The sequence below is a fragment of the Saimiri boliviensis genome, chromosome 6 (assembly GCF_048565385.1).
Source record: "Saimiri boliviensis isolate mSaiBol1 chromosome 6, mSaiBol1.pri, whole genome shotgun sequence".
In the NCBI taxonomy this organism is placed as follows: Eukaryota; Metazoa; Chordata; class Mammalia; order Primates; family Cebidae; genus Saimiri; species Saimiri boliviensis.
In genome coordinates this window covers 96,755,829-96,781,477 of record NC_133454.1, presented here as the reverse complement: position 1 = coordinate 96,781,477, position 25,649 = coordinate 96,755,829, and the positions used below count along the sequence as shown (strand labels likewise).

The 25,649-nt window shown below is 34.9% G+C and overlaps 1 protein-coding gene across 13 annotated transcripts in view; it reads right to left on the bottom strand.

The window, feature by feature from the left end:
• Positions 1-25,649, bottom strand: part of METTL15 (methyltransferase 15, mitochondrial 12S rRNA N4-cytidine) — a 400,694-nt gene that overhangs the window by 198,243 nt on the left and 176,802 nt on the right. For 6 of the 13 annotated variants that reach the window (XR_012518125.1, XR_012518126.1, XR_012518124.1 and 3 more), the window contains exon 7: positions 261-359. Coding sequence is in view for 7 of the 13 variants with exons in the window: in XM_074401271.1 (XP_074257372.1) it covers positions 6,022-6,464 (443 nt within the window). In the remaining 6 variants the exon portion in view is untranslated. Of the gene's footprint in view, positions 1-260; positions 360-3,085; positions 6,465-18,336; positions 22,434-25,649 lie in introns of those variants that run through there. The other 7 variants (XM_074401271.1, XM_010331758.3, XM_074401269.1 and 4 more) reach the window with 4 other exon arrangements.

The window sequence follows — 25,649 nt, the reverse complement described above, 5'->3', positions numbered from 1 at the left end:
TCTTTCACCAGTTGTTTTCCCTTTACGACCTGCAACACACACTTTTATTGTACCTTTTTATTGTCCTCTTCTCACTGGCTTTAGAGTGCAGAATTAGAAAACTTTTTCATAGTCCTGAAACAATCTTCCATCTAATATCTCACAAATTTCTCATTTCCTTTTCCCCCTCAATAAGCATTTTGGAGAATCTGACTATTAAGACTCTGTAGGTTGGGCACTTACTGATATGAAGGTGTAGGAGGACAAATACTTTCTCTTACCTTAATGAATGCCAAATAACTTCAGCAATTGGTTCCTTTTATCCCATCTTTTCTTATAAATGGAAACTTCACAAGAGCAGTGGCTGTGTTTTATATACCCTGTCAAGGTGTAGCAAATATTGCGAGTGTTTAATAAATAATAAATGGGAATGAAATCCCCAAATAATAAAACAGACTATAACCCTATCAATTGCTGCTAGTGATGCAGAGGCTGCACTTAAAACTACCAAAGAAAAAGACCAAGGAAAAGAACAAAAGACAACCTTAACCATAATGCCCAGAAATGTAAGTTACATTTTGGTAAATATTTTCCAGCAAAATAGCAGCACTATGTACTCAGTATTTACAATGTGCCCAAAATTGTGCTGACTGCTTTACATGCAAGTCTCAGTCCATTTTTATTTCTGCAAAGAATATCTGAGGCTGGGTAATTTATAAAGAAAAGAGGCTTATTTTGCTTATGGTTTTGTAGGCTGTACAAGAGCATGGCACTATCAGTTGCTGGTGAGGGCTTTGGGCTGGATCCTCTTATGGCTGAAGGCAAAGGGGAGATGGTGTGTAATCACACAGCAAGAGAGGAAGTGAGAGAGAAGAGGAAGGTGCAAGGCTTTTTTAACAACCAGCTCTCTGGCACCAGGCTCTTTTTAACAACCAGCTCTCTGGGAACTGATACAGCAAAAACAATGGTTACTATGGGGATGGCACCAAGCCATTTATGTAGGATTCTCTCTCATGACTACAACATCTTTTTATTAGGTCCCACCTCTAACACTGGAGGTTAAATTTCAATATGAGATTTGCAGGGGTCAAATAAATCATCTCCAAAATATAGCAGTGCATTATCTCATTTAATTCTTACTTTCAGTTCCTAAACATTTATCTTCTATTTGATTCACAGAAACCTGAGAAAGTACCAATAATATTCACATCTTAAAATGAAATAAATGAGAATTCAATAGATTAAATAGGATGCCCAAGTTTGTACATTCAGCTATTATATGCAGACTAGAATTCAAACCCTGTTTTCAGAGTCACCAGCCAATAACGTTATTCACAATGCTATACGGTCTTCTCCTCAACTTAGCACCTATATGACTTGAATAATAATACTTTTCCTTGTAAAATTATGAGGAATCATACCATTTGATGGTTTAGTAATACAAATCCTCATTTGTGCAAGGCAGGCAAGTATTATTGGCCAAAGTATAAAGATGGGGTTTAATGAACAATAGTTATTCAAGAATCAGAAATGAAGCATGTCCTCTTGTTTGATTTCAGCTTTGTATTCAACATTTGACCAATGATATATTTAATAGGACAACTGCAAATGGTAGAAAACTTGCTCAGTATTTAAAGTAACATCACTAAAGACACAATATCCTGCTTTGCATATTAAAATATTAATTTATTTTAACTTTGTTGCCTAATAATTTGGTCCGATTATAAGAGAAGGAAGTGAAGTGGTCAAAAAGTCAGTGAAAAATTTTATGATAGACATTATGAACTATGACCATTGTATATTGCACAACTCTGCATTTTAAATTTTTTCAAAAATTCATGCTGTAACTAGACTCAAGAAAATAATTTATAGGTAAACTTTCTCTTAGCATTCACACAGATCATCCTGTGTTACCAAACATTACTTGGAGATAGCAGCTATAAACAGATAAAATTTGAGAAAATAATACAAAAATAGTTACGTTTGTTATACAACCCAGCCTCTTTAGAATACAGTGTTAATTTTTACAAACCATGCTTCAATCAACATCAAACATATGGTATTGTGGTTATGAGAAAAATATATCTTTGACCAGGATTTCAAATTTATATATATCAAGCACCTCACAAAATTCTTTGTTTAAATGCTTGTCCCTTTCTGTTACAGAATGCTGCTACACAAAAAAATATCAATTAGAATACGAAGCAATCATGAAAACCAAATAGAAAAATAGTTGCAGTAAAATTAATAGTGTGGAATTTTAACCAGAAGCAATTCTTAGTGTTTATCTGTTAAAAAGATTTAACATGAAAGGCTTAGTTTATCATGGTATGTGCCAAAATTACCTAATATTTCTTTTTCCAGAGATAATTAATGTCACCTCAAAATCACATACCAATGTGAACAGAGGAGAAGGGATGGTATATAAAAAGAGGAAGAGTAGTGAGAAAGGTATATTTTTAAAATTTCTTCCTAAATAGCTTCTAATATATCCTTGAATGAATATATACATATATTTTTCTCCTTTTTTAAGCCATTAAATCTCATTAAGAACTGTCTTATAGTTTTTGAATAAGAGATTTCAAATGAAAGTAATATTATTTTTTTAAAAGCCTGCAGTACAGACTCATTATTATCTCTGCTTATTTGAAAACAAAATTTAGAAACAAAAATTTTAAAAACCTCTGATATGTAATACTCTGCGAAGACTAAAGAAAACATAATTTTCAAATATTTGCAAGTGAATTTTAAGAAATACTAGTTCATTTCAAAAACCTAATTAGGCATACTATATTCTCTTATAAACTACTGGTTGTTGCACAACAAATAGTTCGCTATAAATGAATTTAAGCACAAATCATGTATCATACACTACATGAAATAGAAAAGACATATAGATATGATTAGTGTCTTTCAAGTACACCCCTAGATACCTGAAAGAACATAGCAACTAATACACCATTTTAAAAATAAATAAAAATAGATATTATCTAAAAATTCTAGTTACTAAATTTTATTTCTGAATAAACTAAAAACTGTAGAACTGATGTACTACACAATGACATTGATACTATGCTAAAATGATTCATAGAAGGCAGTCAAGACAGAGATTCAGAAATATTTTATTAGAAAAGTAATGCACATTCTTTGTAACATCAGCTTTTATTTCTGTGTACTATATGAACTTCCTAAAACCATTCTCCAAAGTCAATCATTTAAAACTCATTCATGTATTTTATGATGCATCCTACAACAAAGACTAAAAAGCAGACAATAATGACTATAAAACACAGCCTAATTACAGCAAAATTAATCTATTTTTACATGAAAACATTTTGAAACCGATTTTGCGTTTATCGAAGAATTTTTCTCATGCATATTACCCAAGAGTTTTTTCTGTCAGAGTATTAGTTTCTTAGGATTGCTATAACAAATTACCACAAACTGGGTTCCTTAAAACTGCAGAAATACATTTTCTCACTGTTCTGGAGGCCAGAAGTACAAAATCATGTTAGCAGGGTTGGCAACTGCTGGAACTCTGAGGGAGATTCTATTCTACGCTTTTTCCTATCTTGTGATGGCTGCCACGGTGTATCACTCCAATCTCTGCCTCCAGCTCCATGTGGCATTCTCCTGTGTCTCTATCTTCTTTCTCTCTCTCTTTTTTAAAAAAATTATTATTCATTTATTTATTTATTTTTTGTTTCTTTGGTTTGAGACAGCCTCATTCTGTTGTTCAGACTGGAGTGCAGTGGAGCGATCTTGGCTCACTGCAACCTCCACCTCCCGGGTTCCAGTCTCCTGGGTAGCTAAGATTACAGGCACACAGCCACCATGCCTGGTAATTTCTGTATTTTTAGTAGAGATGGGTTTTCAACATGCTGGTAAGGATGTTCTTGAACTCCTGGGCCTCAAGTGACTCACCCAGCTTGGCCTCCCAAAGTGCTGGGATTACAGGCGTTAGCCACCACGACTGCCCTAACTTCTCCTATGAGGAACACCAGTCATATTGGATTAAGGGTCTGCCCTGCTGCAGCATAACCTCATCTTAGCTACTTACAACCACAATCACAGTATTTCCAAATAAGGTCACATTCTGAGGCTCTAAGAAGTACATGAATTTTGGGGGAACACTGTTCAACCCAGTGCATTCAGTTTCTATTTAACATAAAAAAATAAGTCCTATACTATACAGGATGAAAAAATGCCTTATGAAATAGGCAAATGATTGTCGAATATACAAATGTGATCTTTCATTTTCCAATCACGTACAAGAATAATAGTTTTTTGGGAATATGTTTCATTAACAAATATGTGTTACATCCAAAAAAAAAAAAAATTATACATTGTTCAGGTAGGATTCAGGGACTTAACCTAGGTGCATTCTCTAGTTTCTATTTCAAGCATATTGTTCTCCAGAATTTTTTTTCTAATTCTGATTTCCTTGTAGGATTATTTAGATTTAAATAAAACCTTTACAATAGAAGCAGTAAACAAGCTTGGTTACTAAAGTTAAATATTACAAGGTAGATAAAATAAGACTGAGGTAAATTCATGTACTTAATTCTTATGTATTTTGTCCATACAGTTATGTCGATACTTCATTCACTTGGATTCACCAACTTAAAATTTGTAATCATAATGGAGAATCTTTTATCTGTATTTGAAAAAAGTTTACTGAGCAAATTAATAGTATAAATATGATTTCAAGGTTAACTAATTTAGGTAATATTTATTTATATGTACTGTTAATCAACATGTCCCCTTCTTTATTCCATGTACCCTTTGACTAATTATCTCCAACTCATCCTTCAGGTCACAATTCAAGTATCATGTTTTCATACCTGGTTTCTGACAACAGATAAAATACTTACTAAATGGTCTTACAGTACCATTTATGATTTGTTTGTAGTATTTACCACAGTGTCCATTTTATATTGACTTTTGTGATTATAACTAACATAATTTTCCTATACTAAACTCTATAGGACATGTACTGTGGGCCATGTATATTGTACTTACCTTTGCTTTTCTAAACAAGTTCAGTACTTGCTGAATAACTGAATAAATTAGAAGTACATATTACATATAAGAAGTGGACATGTGAATTATGAACCAGTTTCATCAATTTGTTAAAGAATCTTCTACCAAGTACTCTTTTCCTGAATAAACTTTTACACATATTACAGTTACCATATCTTTGTAACAACATTAAGGGAGCACCGATTTTACTATATTAAATAGTTAGTTTTCTATTGCAAATAGACTTGGTTGAATTACTTTGATTAGCTCAAATGAAAAATAAAAGATTTTAATAAGAGACTTTATTACTTACTAAAGGCATTGGGAGCTATTATTAAAATACAATTGACATGAAATACAAATTTTGTGAAATAATTCTCTGTAAGGATTTATATTTTTACTTTGGAGTATATGAACAAAATGACCCATATCATACTGAAAAATCCCTTTAAAATAATAAACTATAATTTGAAAAATAAAATTTTAGCAGTATAACATATTTAAACTAATATTAAAAAATTTTAAATTTGTAAAAAGCCTACATTTGAGAAAGCTATAATAATTATTCACAAGTAGGGACATTAAAATTCATTCCATAATCATCATTATTTGAGCCAGAGAAAGATTGTTGCAAATTGGAATATCTAAATTCAAAATTTAGGACATGCAGGTATGATTATGTATCTTTGACAGCTTGAGTTTACATATTTAGATAAACACAAAATAGTATTATTTTTTAAAAAATTTCCTGGCCAGAGGAAGGATTGCATTTCAAGTGTCCAATATGATGCAAAGATTAACACGTTTCCAGTTTTGAGATGCTGCTGCTCCCTGAGTAGAAGTTTCTCTGTCATGCTAGTATTTCCTACAGTTTCTTTTCGAGAAAAAAAAAAAAAAAGCTAAACACATCAATTTTCAGACTGTCCCACACTTAAACCTTTATCAAGATATTCAGGAACATAACAAGAGTAAAGATTAGAGAAATTGCGAAAAAAAATTGAAGAATAAGATGATGGTAACTTATAATTTGATAGCTGCTCTAAGCTTGGCTGAGCGCCCTCTGGGGTTATCTTGTATATCCTGAGATTGTGGACTAAGTACCTTCTTGTGTAGCAATTCCCACATTAAAGGAGCTCTTCTCATAGAGACTTCCATGTTTTCGTGATCTGAACCCAATTGCGATGCTTTCATCACTTGCTGTCTAACACTTAGGTTAAACCTTTCTGTCATGCTTATTCCAAGCAAAAATCTTTTGACGATGCGATCCTCTAGTGAATGGAAGGAGAGGGCAACGAGACGACCACCAGGTCTCAGAAACTTCTGAGCTGTCTTCAGTCCTGTGTGGAGTTCATTGAGCTCATTGTTTACAAATATGCGAAGAGCCTGGAAAGTCTTGGTGGCAATATGAGTAGATCGCTGTAGCAAGTCTTTTCGTGCATAAATGGCAGAGGGAGGAAATGCACCTAGGAATGGATTTTGTCAAGATAGAAAAAGAAGACCAGTAACATTAATATTTTTCACTGTAAATCTAAAGAGTTGTGTGGTTGTATGTATATTTAGTGAACTAAGTTTTCTTAGAAAATTGTGGTGGCATTTCATTCATACTTCCCCCTCTCATTTCCAAGCATTCTTCTAAGGTTTAAAACTATGTGGCAAAAAATCCTTTCATAACTCAAAAGGATAACTGAAGTTGAACAATGAACACAGAAAGAGAAATGTGGAAACATATTTACAGCAATAATAAGAAAATCCTTCTCAAATTTGGTGAAAAACATTAACTCATAGATGCTCAATGAACCACAAATACAGTAAACAAAAAAGGCAGCACATAGGCACAACATAAAACTACTATAACCAAAGATAACAACAACAACAAAAAAATCATGCCAACAGAAAAGAAAATTCATCATATAAAGAGGAACAAAAACATTATTAACAGCTAATTTTTTATGAGAACAATGGAGGCCAGAAGATAATGGAATAATATAAACAGTGATGAGAAGAGAACTCTGTTTACCAAGAAGACTAAGTATAATAAGATATTTTTCTAAAAATAAAGGTTTAAAGATATTTTAAAGAAAAAAATAGTGAGATAATCCACTGCTAACAGGTCTGCACTCAAGAAATTGAAAGAAAAATACTTCATGCCGAAATAAAATGATACCAGGTGATCATTTGGATAGACAGATGGGAATGAAGTGATAAGGTCATAGCTATAAAACATTTTTGAAATAAATTAAAGACTTATATAAATGGAAAACTACTGTATGTTCAACGATTAGAAGATGGCAATACTACCCAAAGCCCAAACTGACCTAAGATTCAATGTAATCCCTATCAGAATTCCAGCTGACTTCTTTGTACAAATTAATAAGCTGATTTTAAAATTCATACAGAATTGCAAGGCACCCAGAACAGCCCAAATAATCTTGAAAAAAAAAAATAAAGCAGCAGGACTTATATTTATGAATTTCAAAGCTTCTTACAAAGCAATGATAAGACAGTGTGGTACTGGCATAGCAAAAGACATAGAGAACAAAAGAAGGTAATTGAGAGTCAAGAAATAAAACCATACATATTCAGTCAATTAATTTTTGACAAGAGTGCCAAGATTGTTCAATTGGGAAAAGTCTTTTGAACAAATGATGCTGAGACAATTGAATAGCCACATGTAAAAGAATGTAATTAGACTCTTATATCACATACAAAAGCAAACTCAAAATGGATCAAAGACCTAACTGTAAAAATATAAACTATAAAAGTCTTAGAATAAAATATAAAGTTAAATCTTCCTGACTTTGAATTTTACAAAAGATTCTTAGATATGACATCAAAATTGTAAATAACAAAAGAAAAAAATAGATAAATTGGACTTCATCAAAATTAAAAACCTTTCTCATTCAAAGAACGCCATCAATAAATGAAAGACAACTCAGAGAATGGGAAAAAATTTGCAAATCATGTCTAGTAAGGAACATATATCTGGCATATATAAAATAAGTAAACTGCAGAATACATGTATATTATTTATATATTTTAAAACATGCATATCAAAACATATATGTCCCATCTACTTTAATAACTGAGATAAGCAAAAATTCCTAATTTTTAAATAAACCAATAAATATAATTTTCCTTAAGTTTATAACCACTGGCATACAAAGATATTAAAGTATAATGTCCAATGGATTTATACAATTATTTTTTTATTTAGAACCATGTTACTGAAGAGTATTATACCATAGAGAAATAGTGTCTCTAGTACAGATTTGTTCTTAATGAAGATCTCAGAAAATAACTGCAGTCTTGGCATTTGAATCTCCTTACTATGCTTCTTAAAGAAAAGTTAATTATACAAGGCTAGCACCTTAGTTCACATTTCAGTAATCTAAACACCTAGTAGTAAAGTTCAGACACAGCAGATTAATCTTCTTTGGGAACTAGATCAGAGAAGAGAAATAATATCTTACATATAACAGAGAACTGAGAACCTGGTGGTTTAAAGTAAACCAAATCAGTGTGATGGTTCTCTCTTTCCTCCACAAAAATTACTTTGCCAAAAGTCTAAAGAATGTTAGACGCCATGTGTTTTATCTTCTAACAACCAGGTCTCTCAGAAACATGAGGTCAACATCAAAACTGAAGACGAAGGTCAGCTTCTTACCATTTGCTATTCCATTCCTTCATTTTCCAGATAAAGAGTTTGGGTCACTGGGAAACATGTTTCAAAGTATTCTAAGAATCTGAACAAACATGCAACTATTTATATTTTGGAGCCTGGATTTAGAGGAAGCGTCAGAAAGGTTGCATTCTTGAAGACCTTGCATGATTCAAATATTGCATAATTCAAAACGAAATTTTCTCAAAGAAGAAATGTAATATAAAATACATTTTAATGTACATATATTTTCATACAAAATAGGAAGTAAACATTCATGGAGCACACAGATCAAAAAGTACTGTAAGATAGTTCTGCTTTAATAGTTTAAAAAAATTTTTTTCTTAGCATTATCTCTAATATTTTGCAGAAATTAAAAGCATGGTTCAACATTATAACTGCTTAACTTTCTTGACATTTTAATGCAGAACTTCTTAATTCATAAAATAGAAAGGCAGAAAGCTTAATAAATGTTGTATAATATTGTCAGTGAATGTGTTTTAAATTAATGAAAATGGAATATTTCATAACAAAAATAAAAAATAATGAAATAATGTCTGAAATTACAGAAGTTCTAATATAAACAACAGCACTGGCTAATTTGACATTAAAGTTTGTTAGACATTTTGACTTACTAGCTAAAATAGCACCTTCCTGTGGCAGAAGGATGGACATAATTTATAATTCATTTAGTTAGCTAGCTGTGAAACTATGAGATTCCTAATTCCTTTCATTTGACAAAATCAATTTTCATTTCAAAGCATTCGCCCAAAGTGAGATTTTATTAGTATTCTGTATTATAGAATTTCAAGTTTACATAAATCATATTCACATTAAGTATAACCCCCAGTATATATGAATCTGCAGTGACAAATTATAACCACTGCAATCAGACAAGGTTTTCTTTGTAAGATCAATTTGGCCTTGCCAATATCACAAAGTCATGGAGAACAGACATTAAGAGTTTCAGCTATATATGGGAGTAGATGGTCTTAAAGATAAAAGGGGAACTTAATCTATGAAGCTTTCCTTCTGGGTCCTTTTTACTCTTGTTTGTAGAATTCTGATGTGGATTACGTCTGATGGATTTCCTGGAAGAGATTTCTAGATGTGGTCCTGTCAACCTCATTAAGTCCCATCGTTAGGGACCAAGAGATGACAAAAGGTCTGTTTTGAGCAATATGTTTTGTGGAACTTTCTGGTACTTTTCCGGGGATCAAAGGCATATATCTTTCCTTATTTTAGATAGGTTAAACTTCCAGGACTATCTTTCCTTTATACTGGTAACTCATGTCTGTAATTTTTTCAAAGCAGATTGTGTAAAATGAAATTAAAATAAACAAAAGAATATAAAATAGCATGTGATGCTGGGCACAATGGCTCATGCTTGTAGTCCCAGCACTTGGAAGGCTGAGGCAGGCAGATCTCTTGAGCCCAGGAGTTTAAGACCAACCCAAACAACATGGGAAACCCTGTCTCTACAAAGAAAGAAAAAAAAAAAAAAAAAACTACAAAATTTAGCCAGGCACAGTAGTGCATGCTTGTAGTCCCAGCTACTCCAGAGGTTGAGGCAGAAGGATCATCTGAGTCTGGGGAGGTCAAGACTGCAGTGAGCCATGATTGCACCACTGCACTCTAGCCTGAGCGACAGAGAGACTCCATCTCAAACAACAATAATAATAATAATAAAATAGAATGGCATGAAATAATGGAAATTAAAACATCAACTGGCAATGGGATACATGGATAAGAAAAAAATCAACCACGAAGGATTAGGAAAGATCTTTGAATTATTAAGTTTAAAGACAATTAATGTCCTGTGCTTCTGAGGAAGCAAAAATAGGTTTTCTAGTGGCAGTCACTGGTCAGAGAGCAAGGAACAGAGTCATCTTAGGTATGCACAAACCAGGTAAGAAGAGCTGGCTCCTAATTTTATCAGGAAAACAGATTTAAAAAACTAACTGATTCAATGCCTACTCATATGCTGGACTCTGAATTATGCCACAGGGAGAAAAATATTAATAAGACAGAAAAACGGTCCCTGACCTTGAGGAGCTCACTGTTTTGCAATTCTTCTTCACCTCCTTTACATCTCCCATATACCGTTATTAGAAATAGAAACTGGTCCTTCTGCTTTTTCATCTCCTGAGTTTCAGCAGTCTAGTATGGCTAATTCATTTGAGTAAGGAATAGAGTAGGTAAGATGAAAAATCACAATTTGTGTCATTAGGTTTGATGATGAGAGAAAAATCTCCTTTTTGTGTGTTATAGTCCATGAAATGAACTAGTTAACATAGTACCAATGTATATAGGAAGAGGTGTGCTTACCCCTAGCATAGCACTTATATACTCTTCTGTAATTACTAGTTTACTTGTCTGTCTCACTTGACTCTGATCTCCTCGTGGACAGGAACCATTTCGTGTTCCCTCTTATATCCCTAGTACTTGACAGAGAAGCTTGTGATTCTTAACTCTGACTGTACATCACAGTCACCTGTGCTGCTTTTGACAAAAATGCCTGGTTCCACTTCAGACCTACTGAATCAGTTTCAGGGGTTTATTACTCACAAGACCTATGTCTCCCTTGGCCTACAGGGTGGAGTTTAAGGAACATGGCTGTGATTTGGTCAAAGACAGGCCGAGGTAGGATGTTTACAACCTGCGTGACTTGGTGAATTCAGAGCACAGGCATATAACGCCACTTGTTATCACAGCCAACATGTTACAGCTACATGGGAAGGCCATCACTTGGCTCTATGCTACTATTGTCTGTGAAAGGTATAATTACCCTGCTGACACTGTGCAGGCACAGGTGCCCAGAGAAAAAGAGAGAAAGTCGGAGCTGTCCATCTTTGTAGACGGACAGACGAGAGCCAGGACACAGCTCAGCTCGCTTGTGCCCAGAGAGAGAAAGAGTTAAGCTGCTGATCCTGAAACCAAGGGAGAGTCGACCACGAAACTGCAGGCATGGGGGGAGCCACAGAGCCTGAGCAAACAGCTAAAATAAAAGCAAACAGTGTAGAGAGCTATCTTAAGAAAGCTGTTGATGAGAGCTGCTGCTAAATAAAATCATCTTTCACCTGCCTATGACCCCCTGAGTGTTTTCTGCTCATCCACCCACTCCATTTGGACCTCAACATGACATTTGGTATACTCATGAACCTGACAGGGTAAGTCTATAAAAAGCATAATATTCAGTCATATCAGTAAGTGACTAAATGAGCAGCATCATAATTTTAGTCACAGCAGACATTATGAAAAGACTTTTGAAATGTCATGATATAGGTCCAGTCCTCTATGCTACTTTTTGGCTAAATGTGATTGTGGGAACCAAAGTATGATTTTGTTAGGGCAAGTGAACTATCAAATTTGCCAGCAATTTCATTGTTTCAATACAACTGATTGCATGCACTTAATGATACCTTATAATGATTGAGAACATGCTTAACTAATCAATTATTTGCACATGCAACAAAGCACCTGCAAATAATTTTAACCTCAGAAACTCCAAGATAGGAAGCCTTTATTATCTGAAGTAGGGGAAATGTTCAAGGTAAACTTTATTTTTGCATATTGCTTTTGGAGAATAAAATGAGACATGAGAATATAACTGTAAAAGGTAGCCTTTTACAGTTGTTTTTATATTGGAAAAATGAATGCTTAAAAAATTATATAAAATATATAAAATATAATTTATAAAATTATACTTTAAAAAGTCCTCAAGAACTTCAGTGATTTAAGTTCAAGTTTTCTCCCCAAGGATTAATGTACAATATTAAGATGTTATGTAAACTTTTTTTTAACTTAACATCTATAAAATCCTAAACCACAAATTTTCTCATTTCTTCAAAACAGCAGAACTTTTTTCCTCCTTATACTTTAAAATAGAAAAATTTATTAGTAAAACTGACTACAAAATGAAATTAAAGGCTAATGTACATTTAATGGCAAGACGTTGTCATGTTAAGTACACTTTCAAAAGTGAGTGTATACTAAAACCAGTATGGGAACAAGTTCTAATTTCAATACAATTTTGAAACACTATTTGGCACTTACCTCTCTAATAGTAATGCTGGGAAAATTCATGACATAAAGGACTGACTTTAGCTGTGAAAGAAAATTGTTCAAGAGTTCTGCCTTATTAGAGGCACTCCATTCTCACATTCTAGATCAGGTGTTTTGATGGTGGTGTATTTTAAGACTCTTGACAGTTTAATATCCTTTCTGTTTTCCTTGTCTCACATCAGCAAATTTTGATCCCTCGATATCTGGGATATATCCAGAACTCCACCATTTTGTACGAGCTCTACCACTAGGACCCTAGTCCAAGCCATCATCATCTTTTCCACATGCTCACCAGAGTGATCCTTTTAAATACAAAAATTAATCATGTCAGCACCTCCTACATCCCCTGACCTTGCTCTTAATTAAACCTTGGCATGGTCTTGCCTAAGTCCTTTGACCTATACTTAGAAGATCTGCCTTTGGGCTGGGCATGGTGGCTCACTTCTGTAATCCCAGCACTTCAGGAGGCTGACGTGGGTGGATCACCTGAGGTCAGGAGCTCAAGACCAGCTTGGCCAAGATGGCAAAACCCCATCTCTACTAAAAATACAAAGATTAGCTGGGGGTGGTGGTGGTGGGGGGTGCCTGTAATCCCAACTACTCAGGAGGCTGAGGCAGGAGAATCAGTTGAACCTAGGAGGCAGAGGTTGCAGTGAGCTGAGATCACATCATTGCATTCCAGCCTGGACAAGAGTGAAACTCCATCTCAAAAAAAAGATCTGCCCTCATACTTACTCTCTACTTCATTCAACTATCTTTTCAAACCTCACATAATTCAAAGGCAGTCTCTAACTATGCTTATGAAAAACAACACCATGTTACTAGTCCCCTTACCTTGGTTTAATTTTCTTCATAACACCTTATCAAAAACAAATATTTATTTGTTTACCATCTGTCTCCCTCCATTAGAATATAGACTCAGGAAAAATAGAGCCTGTACTCACTGCTGTGAAACCTTTGCACCAAGAAGAGTTGGTGGACTGAAAGACTGATTACATTTGTACTTTCAAGTTATTAACAGAGTCATTGTTAAAAAAAGAAAAAGTCAAAGGAAGTATTATCATTTGTGTATGTAGTCAATAGTTAATGTTACTACTCTTTAAATTCTGCCTCTAGGGGCAACCGAGAGGTATACTTCCTTTTTTTCTTCATACACCCGTATGAAAAAATATATATATATGTATATGTGCATATATATACACATATATTTATGAGAATCATCTGAAAAATAATCTACAACTTAGTTAACTTATCCTTAAAAAATAATTTCAGTTGTAGAAATGCATTATAATTCATTTGCTCATTTAACAAATGTTTTTAGTGTCAAGTACCAGCCAACTGGAAACACAATGGTAAATAAGATAGAAGTGGTCTCTGGGGGGAGCTCACATTGCCCTGCAGTAGGAACATTTAGGATGGTTTTTATTTTTTCCATCACAAAAAATGTTGCAGTAAACATGCAAACTGCACATTTAAAAGTTCTCCACTGCAGAAAAACTCTACAAAGTAAAATGACAGTCATAGTCTGGGAAAAATATTTCCAACTGTATGTGAATCTTGTATGTCTGTAGAATTGGAGTTGTTAGGTCAAAGGGTATTTATGCCCACTTAAATTTGGATCAATATTTCTAAATATACTCTCTAAATAGATTATACCAATTTACTTCCATCAATAGTATATGAGCGAGTTCATCTCCTTACATCCTTACCAGTACTAGAAAGTATCACTCTTTAACCCTGACTAGTTTGATAGAAGGTAAATCTTAGCTTACTGCTGTTTTAATTTTCATTTCTTCGGTAATTAGTAGGGTTGGACATCTTTTAAAATATGTTAGTTATTTGATTCCAGTCAGAAATTGCTTGAAAAAATCCTTTGTCCATTTTATTGATATGATGTTGGTCTTTGCTTTATTGATTTGGAAGAACTGTTTATAAAATAAGGGTGTTAACCCTTTGTAAACTATTTATATAGTTGAACATTTTTTTCCTGAACTGTGAATGCCTTTTAATTTTGTAGAGTTTCTGCCATACAAAAAATAAACATTTTATACAGACTTTGTTTTTTAGGTAGTTTTAGGTTTTATTAAATTTAGGAAGGCTTTTCCCACTATAAGATTACAGATATAGTCAACTCTATTTTTCGATGTATTTCTGGTTTTCTTACATTGAAATATTTAATAAACACTAAAGTTGTTTTTTAGTATATGAGGTTGGAATCTAACTATTTTTTTAAAAAATGAGACAGTCAACTATCCTATTTATTAAACAGTACATTCTCTTCCTACTCATTTGAAGTACTTTCTTGATCATATACTACATTTCTATATACAGACTAATCTGCTTCTGGGTTCTCAATTGTGTTCCATTGATGCATTTATTCTATTTTTTTTGCAAATGCCAGATTAATTTAATTATTGATTATTAAATTTTTGCCAGTAAGTTTTGCTATCATGTGGGGAAACTTTCTCCCCATTGTCTTCCCCCCAGTGCACGATTATACTTCTTTTCAAAATTATCTTGGGTATTCTAATGTATTTATTGCTCCAAATTAAATTTAGAATCATAGTATATAAAAATAAAAATTTTGATTGGAATTATAGTAAATGTGTTAATTATCATAATATTGAAGCAAGGCATCCAGGGAACATAGTATTCCCATTAATATTTTATATATCTGTTATTAAAGTTTAATAGCTGTCTTCACCTAAGTCATGGTCATGTTACCTGCAAGCACTATGTTTATGTATATACATTTTAATCACTCCTATGAAAAAGCATAAGAAATGGCAATACTTCTATTAAAAAACATTGTGTAATGAAAATGTCATTGACCTTCAGAGAAAGGGCTCTAAGTTCAATTTTCAGATCATTCATTTTTTTATGGCTATTTATGTGGGGTAAAACATTTCACTTCTGAGTTTCTCCATTATAGGATGAACTAATAACACTTCTCACAGGATTACTGGGAAAATCATGTTTAAAAATGTTCAGAGCATTTAGTGCATACTTGGCATAAAGTAGTTATTTTATGAATGGCATAACACAGCTATTTACTCTTCTCAGTTTTAATTTGCAGTAGGTAGGAAGGGGTTTTGATATGTTAATTTAAAGGTTCTGCCAAGCTTATTCTACTTTCAGCCTGGACTAATGGAAAGTGGACAAGATAAAGGCTGCTAAAAATCCCTGAAGCATCTGAGTAATGCTTATTCAAGTTAGGTATTAGACTAAAAGATTTCAGCATCCAAAATGAAGTATAAAATATTTCTAATGTATAAATTTATAGAACATTCTCAAATTTACAACGTAGTACTTAGGTTTTAAAAGTATAAAGACTTAGAACGACATAAGTATGAAAACTCTTTTTTTAAAAAAGTTAGTGTTGGCCGGGCGCGGTGGCTCAAGCCTGTAATCCCAGCACTTTGGGAGGCCGAGGCGGGTGGATCACGAGGTCAAGAGATCGAGACCATCCTGGTCAACATGGTGAAACCCCGTCTCTACTAAAAATACAAAACATTAGCTGGGCATGGTGGCGCGTGCCTGTAATCCCAGCTACTCGGGAGGCTGAGGCAGGAGAATTGCCTGAACCCAGGAGGCAGAGGTTGCGGTGAGTGAGATCGCGCCATTGCACTCCAGCCTGGGTAACAAGAGCGAAACTCCGTCTCAAAAAAAAAAAAAAAAAAAAAAAAGTTAGTGTTTACCCTATTTAGTAACTGATGCTAAGAATTTTAAGAGAGCAAATTTCATCAACTTAAACCTTCCAGGTTGTATTTAAACCACCTAGCCAGAAGAATTATTTTCTATAATTAAACTTCCAGATTTCTCTTGCCACCTAAGTTCTATACAACTTGCATTTGGGCATTTTAAGAATGGACTTTTGTTTTTTCTCTATTCTTTTCTTCTGTGCCTAGTTTTCATGGAGCACCTTTCTTTTTTTCGGCAGGGGGAGGGGAGAACACAGGGTCTCACTATCACCCAAGCTGAAATGCAATGGCATGATCATAGCTCACACTGCAGCCTTGAACCCTGGGCTCAAGTGATTCTCCCATCTTAACCCCTTGAGTAGCTGGGACTATACATGAGCATCACCACACCCAGCTAATTGTAATTGTTTTTTGTAGAGACAGGGTCTCACTATGTTGCCTAGGCTGGTCTTGAACCCCTGAGTTCAAGCGCTATTCTTTCTACCGTGGCTGCCCAAAGTGCTGTGATCATAGGCATGAGCCACCATGCCTAGCCTTACTTTTTAAGCATGGCTCTACAAGGCTAAAATATACTGGAGTCATTTTAAACCACGCCCTTTGTTTTCACAGCTCAAACAAACAAGCAAAATCCCACCGAGTTTATTTAGTCTGCCTATCAACTGAATTGAATCTGAGGTTACTAGAAATTATATGAACTAAAAAATATGTATTACCCACAATGCACTAAACACTGGGGATTAAAACATTTCTGAATACATAGTCCTTGCTCTCATGAAATTCAAACCTAATGAAAAGAATGACATGTAAATATTGTGATAAGTGCTATAAAGAAGAATTGTACATGCTATTATGAGAGTGAAGAGGAAAGGCAGAAGAACATTGACTCCATCTTGCACAGCATTTTCCAAACTTCAATGCCCAACCAAACACCAGTGTGTCTGTTGTCAAGTACGTTTGGGAAATGCAGCATGTTATACTCCTTTTTCCAGGATTCACAATGCCCATTAATACTGTAAAGCTCTTAAAATAACTATATAACTTTGTTTACCCAGAATATACCAACTTTTTGATAAGAAACTGTTTTAATTTTAATAACCATTCCAGAGTATTTATTTTCTGGATAACACACTTGGGAAAATACTGGAAGTAGACTGTTTTAATCATGTTCCATATATTTAATTCTTATAAAAATTTTGAGAGGTAAGAAATAGATATTCTAATTTTCTAATTTTCATTCAAAGGTGCCAACCTAAGGGGTTAAATGTATCTTCTCAAGTTCACAGGGATTGTAAGTAGTCTTGTTTAGATAGTTCATCTCAGATACGTTCTAGGAAGTCCAGATCAGTATGAGTTTTCTCTAAAAAAAAAAAAAAACCTTTATTTATTTTATAATATATATTTATATTTTTTTCAGTGTTCTAAAAATGATGTTGAGCTTTGTGTTTATGGGTACTCAAAACAAAGCAACAATTTTAAGATGATATGTTCACCAAGCCATCTCATCTTTTTCCTTATTAGCATTTGCGGAAGTTAAGATGAGATAACCGGGATTAGAGTGATTTCTAGAAGCTCTAATTCCATGTCTGCTGTTTTATACAAGGATCTCATTTTCTGGGAGAAAATGAGTGTGGAATCTTTAAACCTGAATAGCCTTTTACTGAGAGATGTTTTAATGGCAGCCAAATCACTTTGCATCGAGTTGCAAGAGTTTGACTTTCTCTCCACATTCCCTTGGGGAGATGTGTATTGTCAGGCCTAAAGACAGCGCATCTGGTGAAGGCGGCAACTACCCTCCTCTCTTATCCTGGGAACCGTAATGAATACCTTTGGCTTTTGTCCTTTTTGTTCTATTGAAAATAACATTGTTAGCTCAGGTTATTTACTGTACATTTGTCTCTTTTTCATCTGCTGTTTTGATAGTGGGTTTAAAAAAGAATCAGTTGCTACTGCTGCCATTGTCAAAATTTATGGGCAGGTACTGATTACACGTGTTTGATTAAGAATCTACACTCATCCAATGCAGTACATATGGGCTTTTCTTGACTCACTAGGAAGGGAGCCTTTTACAGTTGTTTTTATATTTGAAAAATTAATGCTTCTTATTCTCCAGTTAAGCAAGATGAAAAGAACAAACTTGTATACAAGTTTGTATAAAAGGCTGAGATAGCTAAAACCTTAGGAAATTAAGCCCAGCTTCTTAAATTTTGTTTTACTTAAAGCTTCTTAAGAAATGTTGATAGAGAAGACTAAATTTTAAAATACATTTGTTATATATTTCTTATAAATACAGTATTTTAGCAATGAAAGAACAGTGCTTCTTGTTCTCATTTCTGTGTTTCTGCACTTACTGTTCCATCAGCCTAGAATGTCTCCCTCTTCTTGTACTTTACATTACTTAATACTCAATAATGTGCTGTCTTCTCCAGGTAGTTTTGTACTTTTTTATACGTATATGTGTGTGTGTGTATGTATATATATATATATATAAATCAAATTATTTACCACTCTGTACTACTTGTCTACCAACTTCCACTCGGCTGTGAAAGGTCCAGAGGCCTTTTCTTATTTTCCTTTATTTCCCCAATCCTAGGTTTAAGGTCTGGTGGCAAAGAAAAAGTCCTCTCAATAAGAGATATCCTTCCAGTCCCAGACAAAGATCAACATGTATCATAAACAATATTCTGAATACAGAAATTCATGAACTCCCTAAAATCTTCTTAAGATTTTGCATGTATACGCAATTTTATGTGGAGATGCAGTACTGCTTCCATCAAATTCTTACATGAACTAGCAACACACAGTAGGTAAATTTCTGGTAAAAGCAAATGGTAGTTAGCTACTTAGCTCAGTTTTTAGCTTGCAACTTACCACTTTAAATGATATCATCCCCAAAAGCTTATGTATTTGTTTAGTTTTGTTTTTCTTTACCTCCAGGAATATTCTACCACTTAGCATCATTGGAAGCACTGATTGAGAACCCCGTTTCATGTATGCTATCAGAAGTTGGGAACTCTATCAGTGATTTCAGTTTTCTTATGACTCACAAAGGATTTCACATAAAGTAAGAGAAAATCTTGCTTAGTGACAATCTGCACTACATATAATAATAGAACACAATTTGAATGTGAAATCAGTAAGTTATATTTCATTCATAAAAAGTACCATGCTTCTGGCTAGATAAACGGTTTGAAGTCCCAGAGAGAAATTGTAATTTTTAGTTCTGGGATACCCTTACACTTTTTAAAATTTAATACATTCACGTGTTTAAATGTATTGAGATTTTTAAGCTTGTGAATGAAATTAGCAACGTGCTGTGGCTGTCAGTGTGATGCATTGCAATTCCCTGAGTGGTAGGGTTTAAAAATTAATTCAGCTCTTGCACCTGTTTGCCAGCATTCAGCTGCTGAATTTCCATCACATTTAATAAGTCTTGGTGACGCAACTCGTGTCCTTTTGCCTGGGCTCCTTTAATATAGTGTTAAATTCTCACCCATCTGAAATTCAAGTAATATTACAAATTTCAAACTGTTAATTAAAATCTGTGAACTTCCATGGTTCTGGATAAAATTGGCTTTACTCAGTGAGGTTCCTTTTAAACTTCTTCACAGTCTCATCTAATCCCCAACTCCTACCAGGTTAAGTCTGATGACAACATGATCTCACTATGGGTGGTTGAGATTTACAAATCCTCATACAATGGGAGGGAGAAAATAAAGTTATAAGCTTGAACAAAAAGGCAATGAGGAACATTAACTGCTGAAACGAAATAAGAAACATGGCCCAGAATTAAGGAAAGAACTGAAATTTTTCATACACTATTTTTCAATAAAACAAATTCTATACTACTGTATTAGTCCATTTTCACACTATTGATAAAGACATACCTGAGTCTGGGCAACTTACAAAAGAAAGGGATTTAACTGGACTTACAGTTCCACATGGCTGAGGAAGCCTCACAATTATGGCAGAAGGCAAGGAGAAGCAACTCATGTCATATGTGGATTGCAGCAGGCAACGGAGAGCTTGTTCAGGGCAACTCTCATTTTTTAAAACCATCAGATCTCATGAGATCCATTCACTATCAGAACAGCAAGGGAAAGACCTGCCCCCAAATTCAGTCATCTCACACAAGGTCCCTCCCACAACACATGGGAATTACGTGAGTTATAAGATGAAATTTGCGTGGGGACACAGGGCCAAACCATATCATTCTGCCCTGGCCCCTCCCAAATTTCCTATCTTCACATTTCAAAACCAATCATGCCTTCCCAACAGTCCCCCAAAGTCTTAACTTATTTCAGCATTAACTTAAAAGTCCACAGTCCAATGTCTCATCTGAGACAAAGCAAGTAAGTCCCTTCTGCCTATGAGTCTGTAAATCAAAAGCAAATTACTTTCCAGATACAACGGGAGTATAGGTAATGGGTAAATACAGTGATTCCAAATGGAAGAAATTGGCCAAAACAAAGGTGCTATAGGTCCTGTGAAAGTTCAAAATCCAGCAGGGCAGTCAAATATTAAAGTTCCAAAATGATCTCCTTTGAATCCACATCTCACATCTAAGTCATGCTGATGCAAAAGATGGATTCCCATGGTCTTCGGCAGCTCCACTCTTTGCAGGGTGTAGCTACCTCCTGGCTGCTTTCACAGGCTAGTGTTGAGCATCTGCTGCTGTTCCAGGTATATGGTGCAAGCTGTTGGCGGATCTACCATTCTGGGGTCTGGAGGATGGTGGCCATCTTCTCACAGCTCCACTAGGTGGTGCCTCAGCGGGAACTCTATGTGGAGGCTCCCATCCCACATTTCTCTACCACACTGCTCTAGCAGAGGTTCTCCATGAGAGCCCTGTCCCTGCAGCAAATGTCTGCCTGGGCATCCAGGTGTTTCCATACATCTTCTGAAATCATGACAGAGGTTTCCAAATCCCAATTCTTGACTTCTGTGCAACCACAGGCTCAACACAATGTGGAAGCTGCCAAGGCTTGGGGCTTCCACCTCTGAACCAACAGCCTGAGCTGTAACTTGGCCCCTTTTACCCATGGCTGGAGTGACTGGAATGCAGAGTACCAAGTCCCTAGTCTGCACAGAGCAGAGGGACCTTGGGCCTGGCCCATGAAACCATCTTTTCCTCTTAGGCCTCTGGGCCAGAGATAGAAGGGGTGCCGTGAAGACCTCTGACAAGCCCTGGAGATATTTTCCCTATTGTCTTGAGGAAAAACATTTGGCCTCTCAATAGTTATGCAAATTTGTGTAGTCAGCTTGAATTTCTCCTCAGAAAATGGGATTTCCTTTTCCATCCCATTGTCAGGATGCAAATTTTCCAAACTTTTATGCTCTTCTTCCCTTATAAAACGGAATGTCTTTAACAGCATCCAAGCTACATTTTGAATGCTTTCCTGCTTAGAAATTTCTTCCCCCAGATACCCTAAATCATCTCTCTCACATTTGAAGTTCCACATATATCTAGGGCAGGGGCAAAATGCCACCAGTCTCCTTGCTAAAACATAATAAGTGTGACCTTTGTTCCAGTTCCCAACAGGATCCTCATTTCCAGTTGAGACCATGTCAGCCTGGACTTCATTGACCATATAACTATCAGCTCTTTGGGCAATGCCAATCAACAAAGCTCTAGGAAGTTCCAAACTTTCCCACATTTTCCTGTCTTCTTCTGAGCTCTCCAAACTGTTCCAATCTCTGTCTGTTACCCAGTTCCAAAGTAACTTTCACATTTGCGGTTATCTTTTTGGCAACGCCTCATTCCCAGTACTAATTTACTGTATTAGTCTGTTTTCATGCTGCTCATAAAGACATACCCTAGACTGGGCAAATTACAGAAGAAAGAGGTTTAATTGGACTTACAGTTGCATGTGGTCAGAGAAGCCTCACAATCATGGTGGAAGGCAAGGAGAAGCAAGTCACATCTTACCGGGATTGCAGCAGGCAAAAAGAGAGTATATGCAGGGCAACTTCCATTTTTCAAAACCATCAGATCTCGTGTGACTCAAACACTAACAAGAGAGCAGCACAGGAAACAAAGGCAACCATAATTCAATCATATCCCACTGGTTTCCCTCCCACAACGCATGGGAATTATGGGAGCTACAAGATGAGATCTGAGTGGGGACACAAAGCCAAACCATAAAAACTACCCATGTCTTAATTTGCTCAGCATAGATGGAATAGCTCTAATTGAATCATGATTCCTTTTACCTATTTAGGTGGTCACCATTACATTTAATTATTGGAGCTTTAAGGAGTGATTGAAGCCTATTTGCCAGATGCTGTGAACACAAGGCGGAAGTCTAAGCAGGAGTTTCTAGCACATTTGAGACTCGATACAAGACAATTTATTTGAAACCTTTATGCATATTCTACAGGGCATGCAGTATTGCTCCCAGAGTTGGGCCATTTGCACTTCCCATTGTTGGAAGATGGTAAAACACAGGTGATTAACAGTGCTTCTCTTTTTCTTGATGTCAGCACATACTCATAATCAATCCTTGAACTCAAAAGTTGCCTGCCTTCCTGCAGCATACTTACCAGCAACAGAACACTTCTCAACTGTATTACAAATGCTCTTCAAAAACTATTTATCTCTCCTACTGACATATAAGCTTCCAGAAGGTAGAGGTCATGTGTTTTCATCATTTTTCTCCTAACAGGCTTGTTGAAAGATCAATAGACTATCGGACTGAATTGAAGATTACATATAAAATTCTCCAATGTTCAATAGCATATGAATTTTAATTAAATCATAAATTATAAATATCATTTTCACTCATATTCAAATTCAATACTGAACTTCCTCCTCCAGCTTTTATTTTCCTACCTGCTCTGTCCCACTAAATTGCTCTAGAAATAGTGACAAGTAAAGGCTTTTGGTTTCTAAAAGGACATGTATACATTTTGAAAAGCATGTTTCAAGGGCTAAAGGTATGTGTGCTATTAATCTCACTTAAAGAATTTAGCTTAGAAAATATCCTCCTTCCAAAAAATCCCTTAAATATGACCAAATTATTTATTATATGGCTTTTAATAATAACTCCCACTTTGGGGCCAACTATTTAATGATTAAGTAAATAAATAAATTATGGTATCTCTTACTGATATCTAGCATACTGGCATAACATTTAAGTAACATAATAAAATAGTAAGTAAAAATATCCAAAATTATACACTTCTAATCATTCCAACACAAGAAATGTGAGAATAAATAAGAAGATAAAAGTAACATGCAAAAGCATATTTATGTTAAAGTAGTAGAATAATATTACAGGTTTTTCAGGTTTTTAAAAAAAAATTTCCTAACAATTTTGTATGATATATAAACAAAGATACTTTTATAATAGAAAAATAAAGATCCTGTGCTTTATAATCTTGAATTTTAATTATCAAATCATGAATTCATTAATCATCAATAATAATTTATGATCTTGATGAAAGCATGATCTTTATGATTATGAATTCAGGATCCCAGTAATCAAGAGTTTTAATTATTTTGCATGTGTTTGTGATGTATCAACAATTAGATAAGGTAAATTCTTTGTATTGTTTTTCTTTTGTCAAGTACCTATCACATGCCCAGAACTAGGATAGGTAGTTTTAAAAGGTAATTTCTAATCATTACAATAATCTTATAAATTAGAAACCATTATCCTATTTTAGAGAGGTTTAGAATAGTTATGTCATTTGTTCAAGTTCACACAGCCAGTAAATGGTAGAGATGAAATCTGAACCTAGGTTTTTTTATGACTCCAAAACTAATTTATTTTTCTATTACTCAGTGATATAATAGAAAGCAGAGACATGAACTTCGACTAATAATATAAGAGTGAAGGTGCTTAAAAAAAAAAAGTCCTATGGTTGGAATGTGTTCCCCAAAGCTCATGTGTTAAAACTTAATGCCCAATGCAACAGTACTGAGAGATGAAACCTTTAAGAGATGATCAGGTCATAAGGCTCTATCCTCATGAATGCTACTATCTTGGGAGTGGGTTAGGTCTTAAAGGAGTGAACTCCTGACAAAAGGATGAGTTTCCTTATCCTTTCTGCCATGAGATTGGACATAGCAAGAAGGCATTCACTAGATGCTGCTCTTTGATTTTGGACTTCTGAGCCCCCAGAACCATGAGACAAATAAATTTCTGTTTACTATAAATTACCCAGGTATACTGCTATAGCAGCACAAAATTGACTAAGCCAACAAGAAAAAAGAACAAAGCAATAAAGCAATGCAGCACATTGGCTTGGTAGTTTGATGGAAAAGTCCATTTTTCATCAAAGGAGTACAGAGATGAAGTCAACAACTTTTAGTTCCTACATGGTAGATTATTATTACCAGCTTCAACTTTTGAGATGGATAGCTGAAGCCCACAGGGCTATACACTAATGTTTTACAGGAGACTATGCATAACTGTCAACATTTTTTTCCTTTTCTTAGGAAGCAAACATAGTAGCTTCAATATCATTATATATATGCTGTCTCTAAAACAGTTTAACGAATAATAACTTGACAACAGAAATCTCCATTCAACAATCACAACTTAAATTATAATTAATGATTAACCACCTTCTCTTGTCAAATTCCAAGCTTACAGCTTATTGTGTGAGGTCTAACATGTCACTTGTCTAATGAGCTGCTGGTGTATTTCAAATAAGTTGGCAGCCCAACCTAAGGGTTCATTAATGTGATGATAAAATAGCAGTTGGGAATAACAATTTCAGCATAAAAGGAATACTTTCCTCTGTCTTAGTTTTCTTACATTACTTCCTAAGCTTTAGGTTCCCAGCCCCTTGACTGCCACTGATATCTCTGACTGCTGACATCTTAATCATCTCTTGAAAGAGCAATGTAGCTGCTACTGGTATAGGAAGTCTTTCCTGAAGAATCCATTAACGAAATTTGTATGACACTGTCCAATTCACTCATTCAATTACCCACTAACTCACTCATTCTTATGTGTTCATTCAACAGATGTCAAAAATAAACAGATATTGGGACAGACACGATGCTGGCTCACATCTGTAATCCCAGCACTTTGGGAGGCCAAGACAGGCAGATCATGAGGACAGAAGGTTGAGACCATTCTGGCTAACATGGTAAAATTCTGTCTCTACCAAAAATACAAAAAATTAGCCAGGTGTGGTGGTGCACACCTGTAGTCCCAGATACTCAGGAGGCTGAGGCAGGAGAATTGCTTAAACCTGGGAGGTGGAGGTTGCAG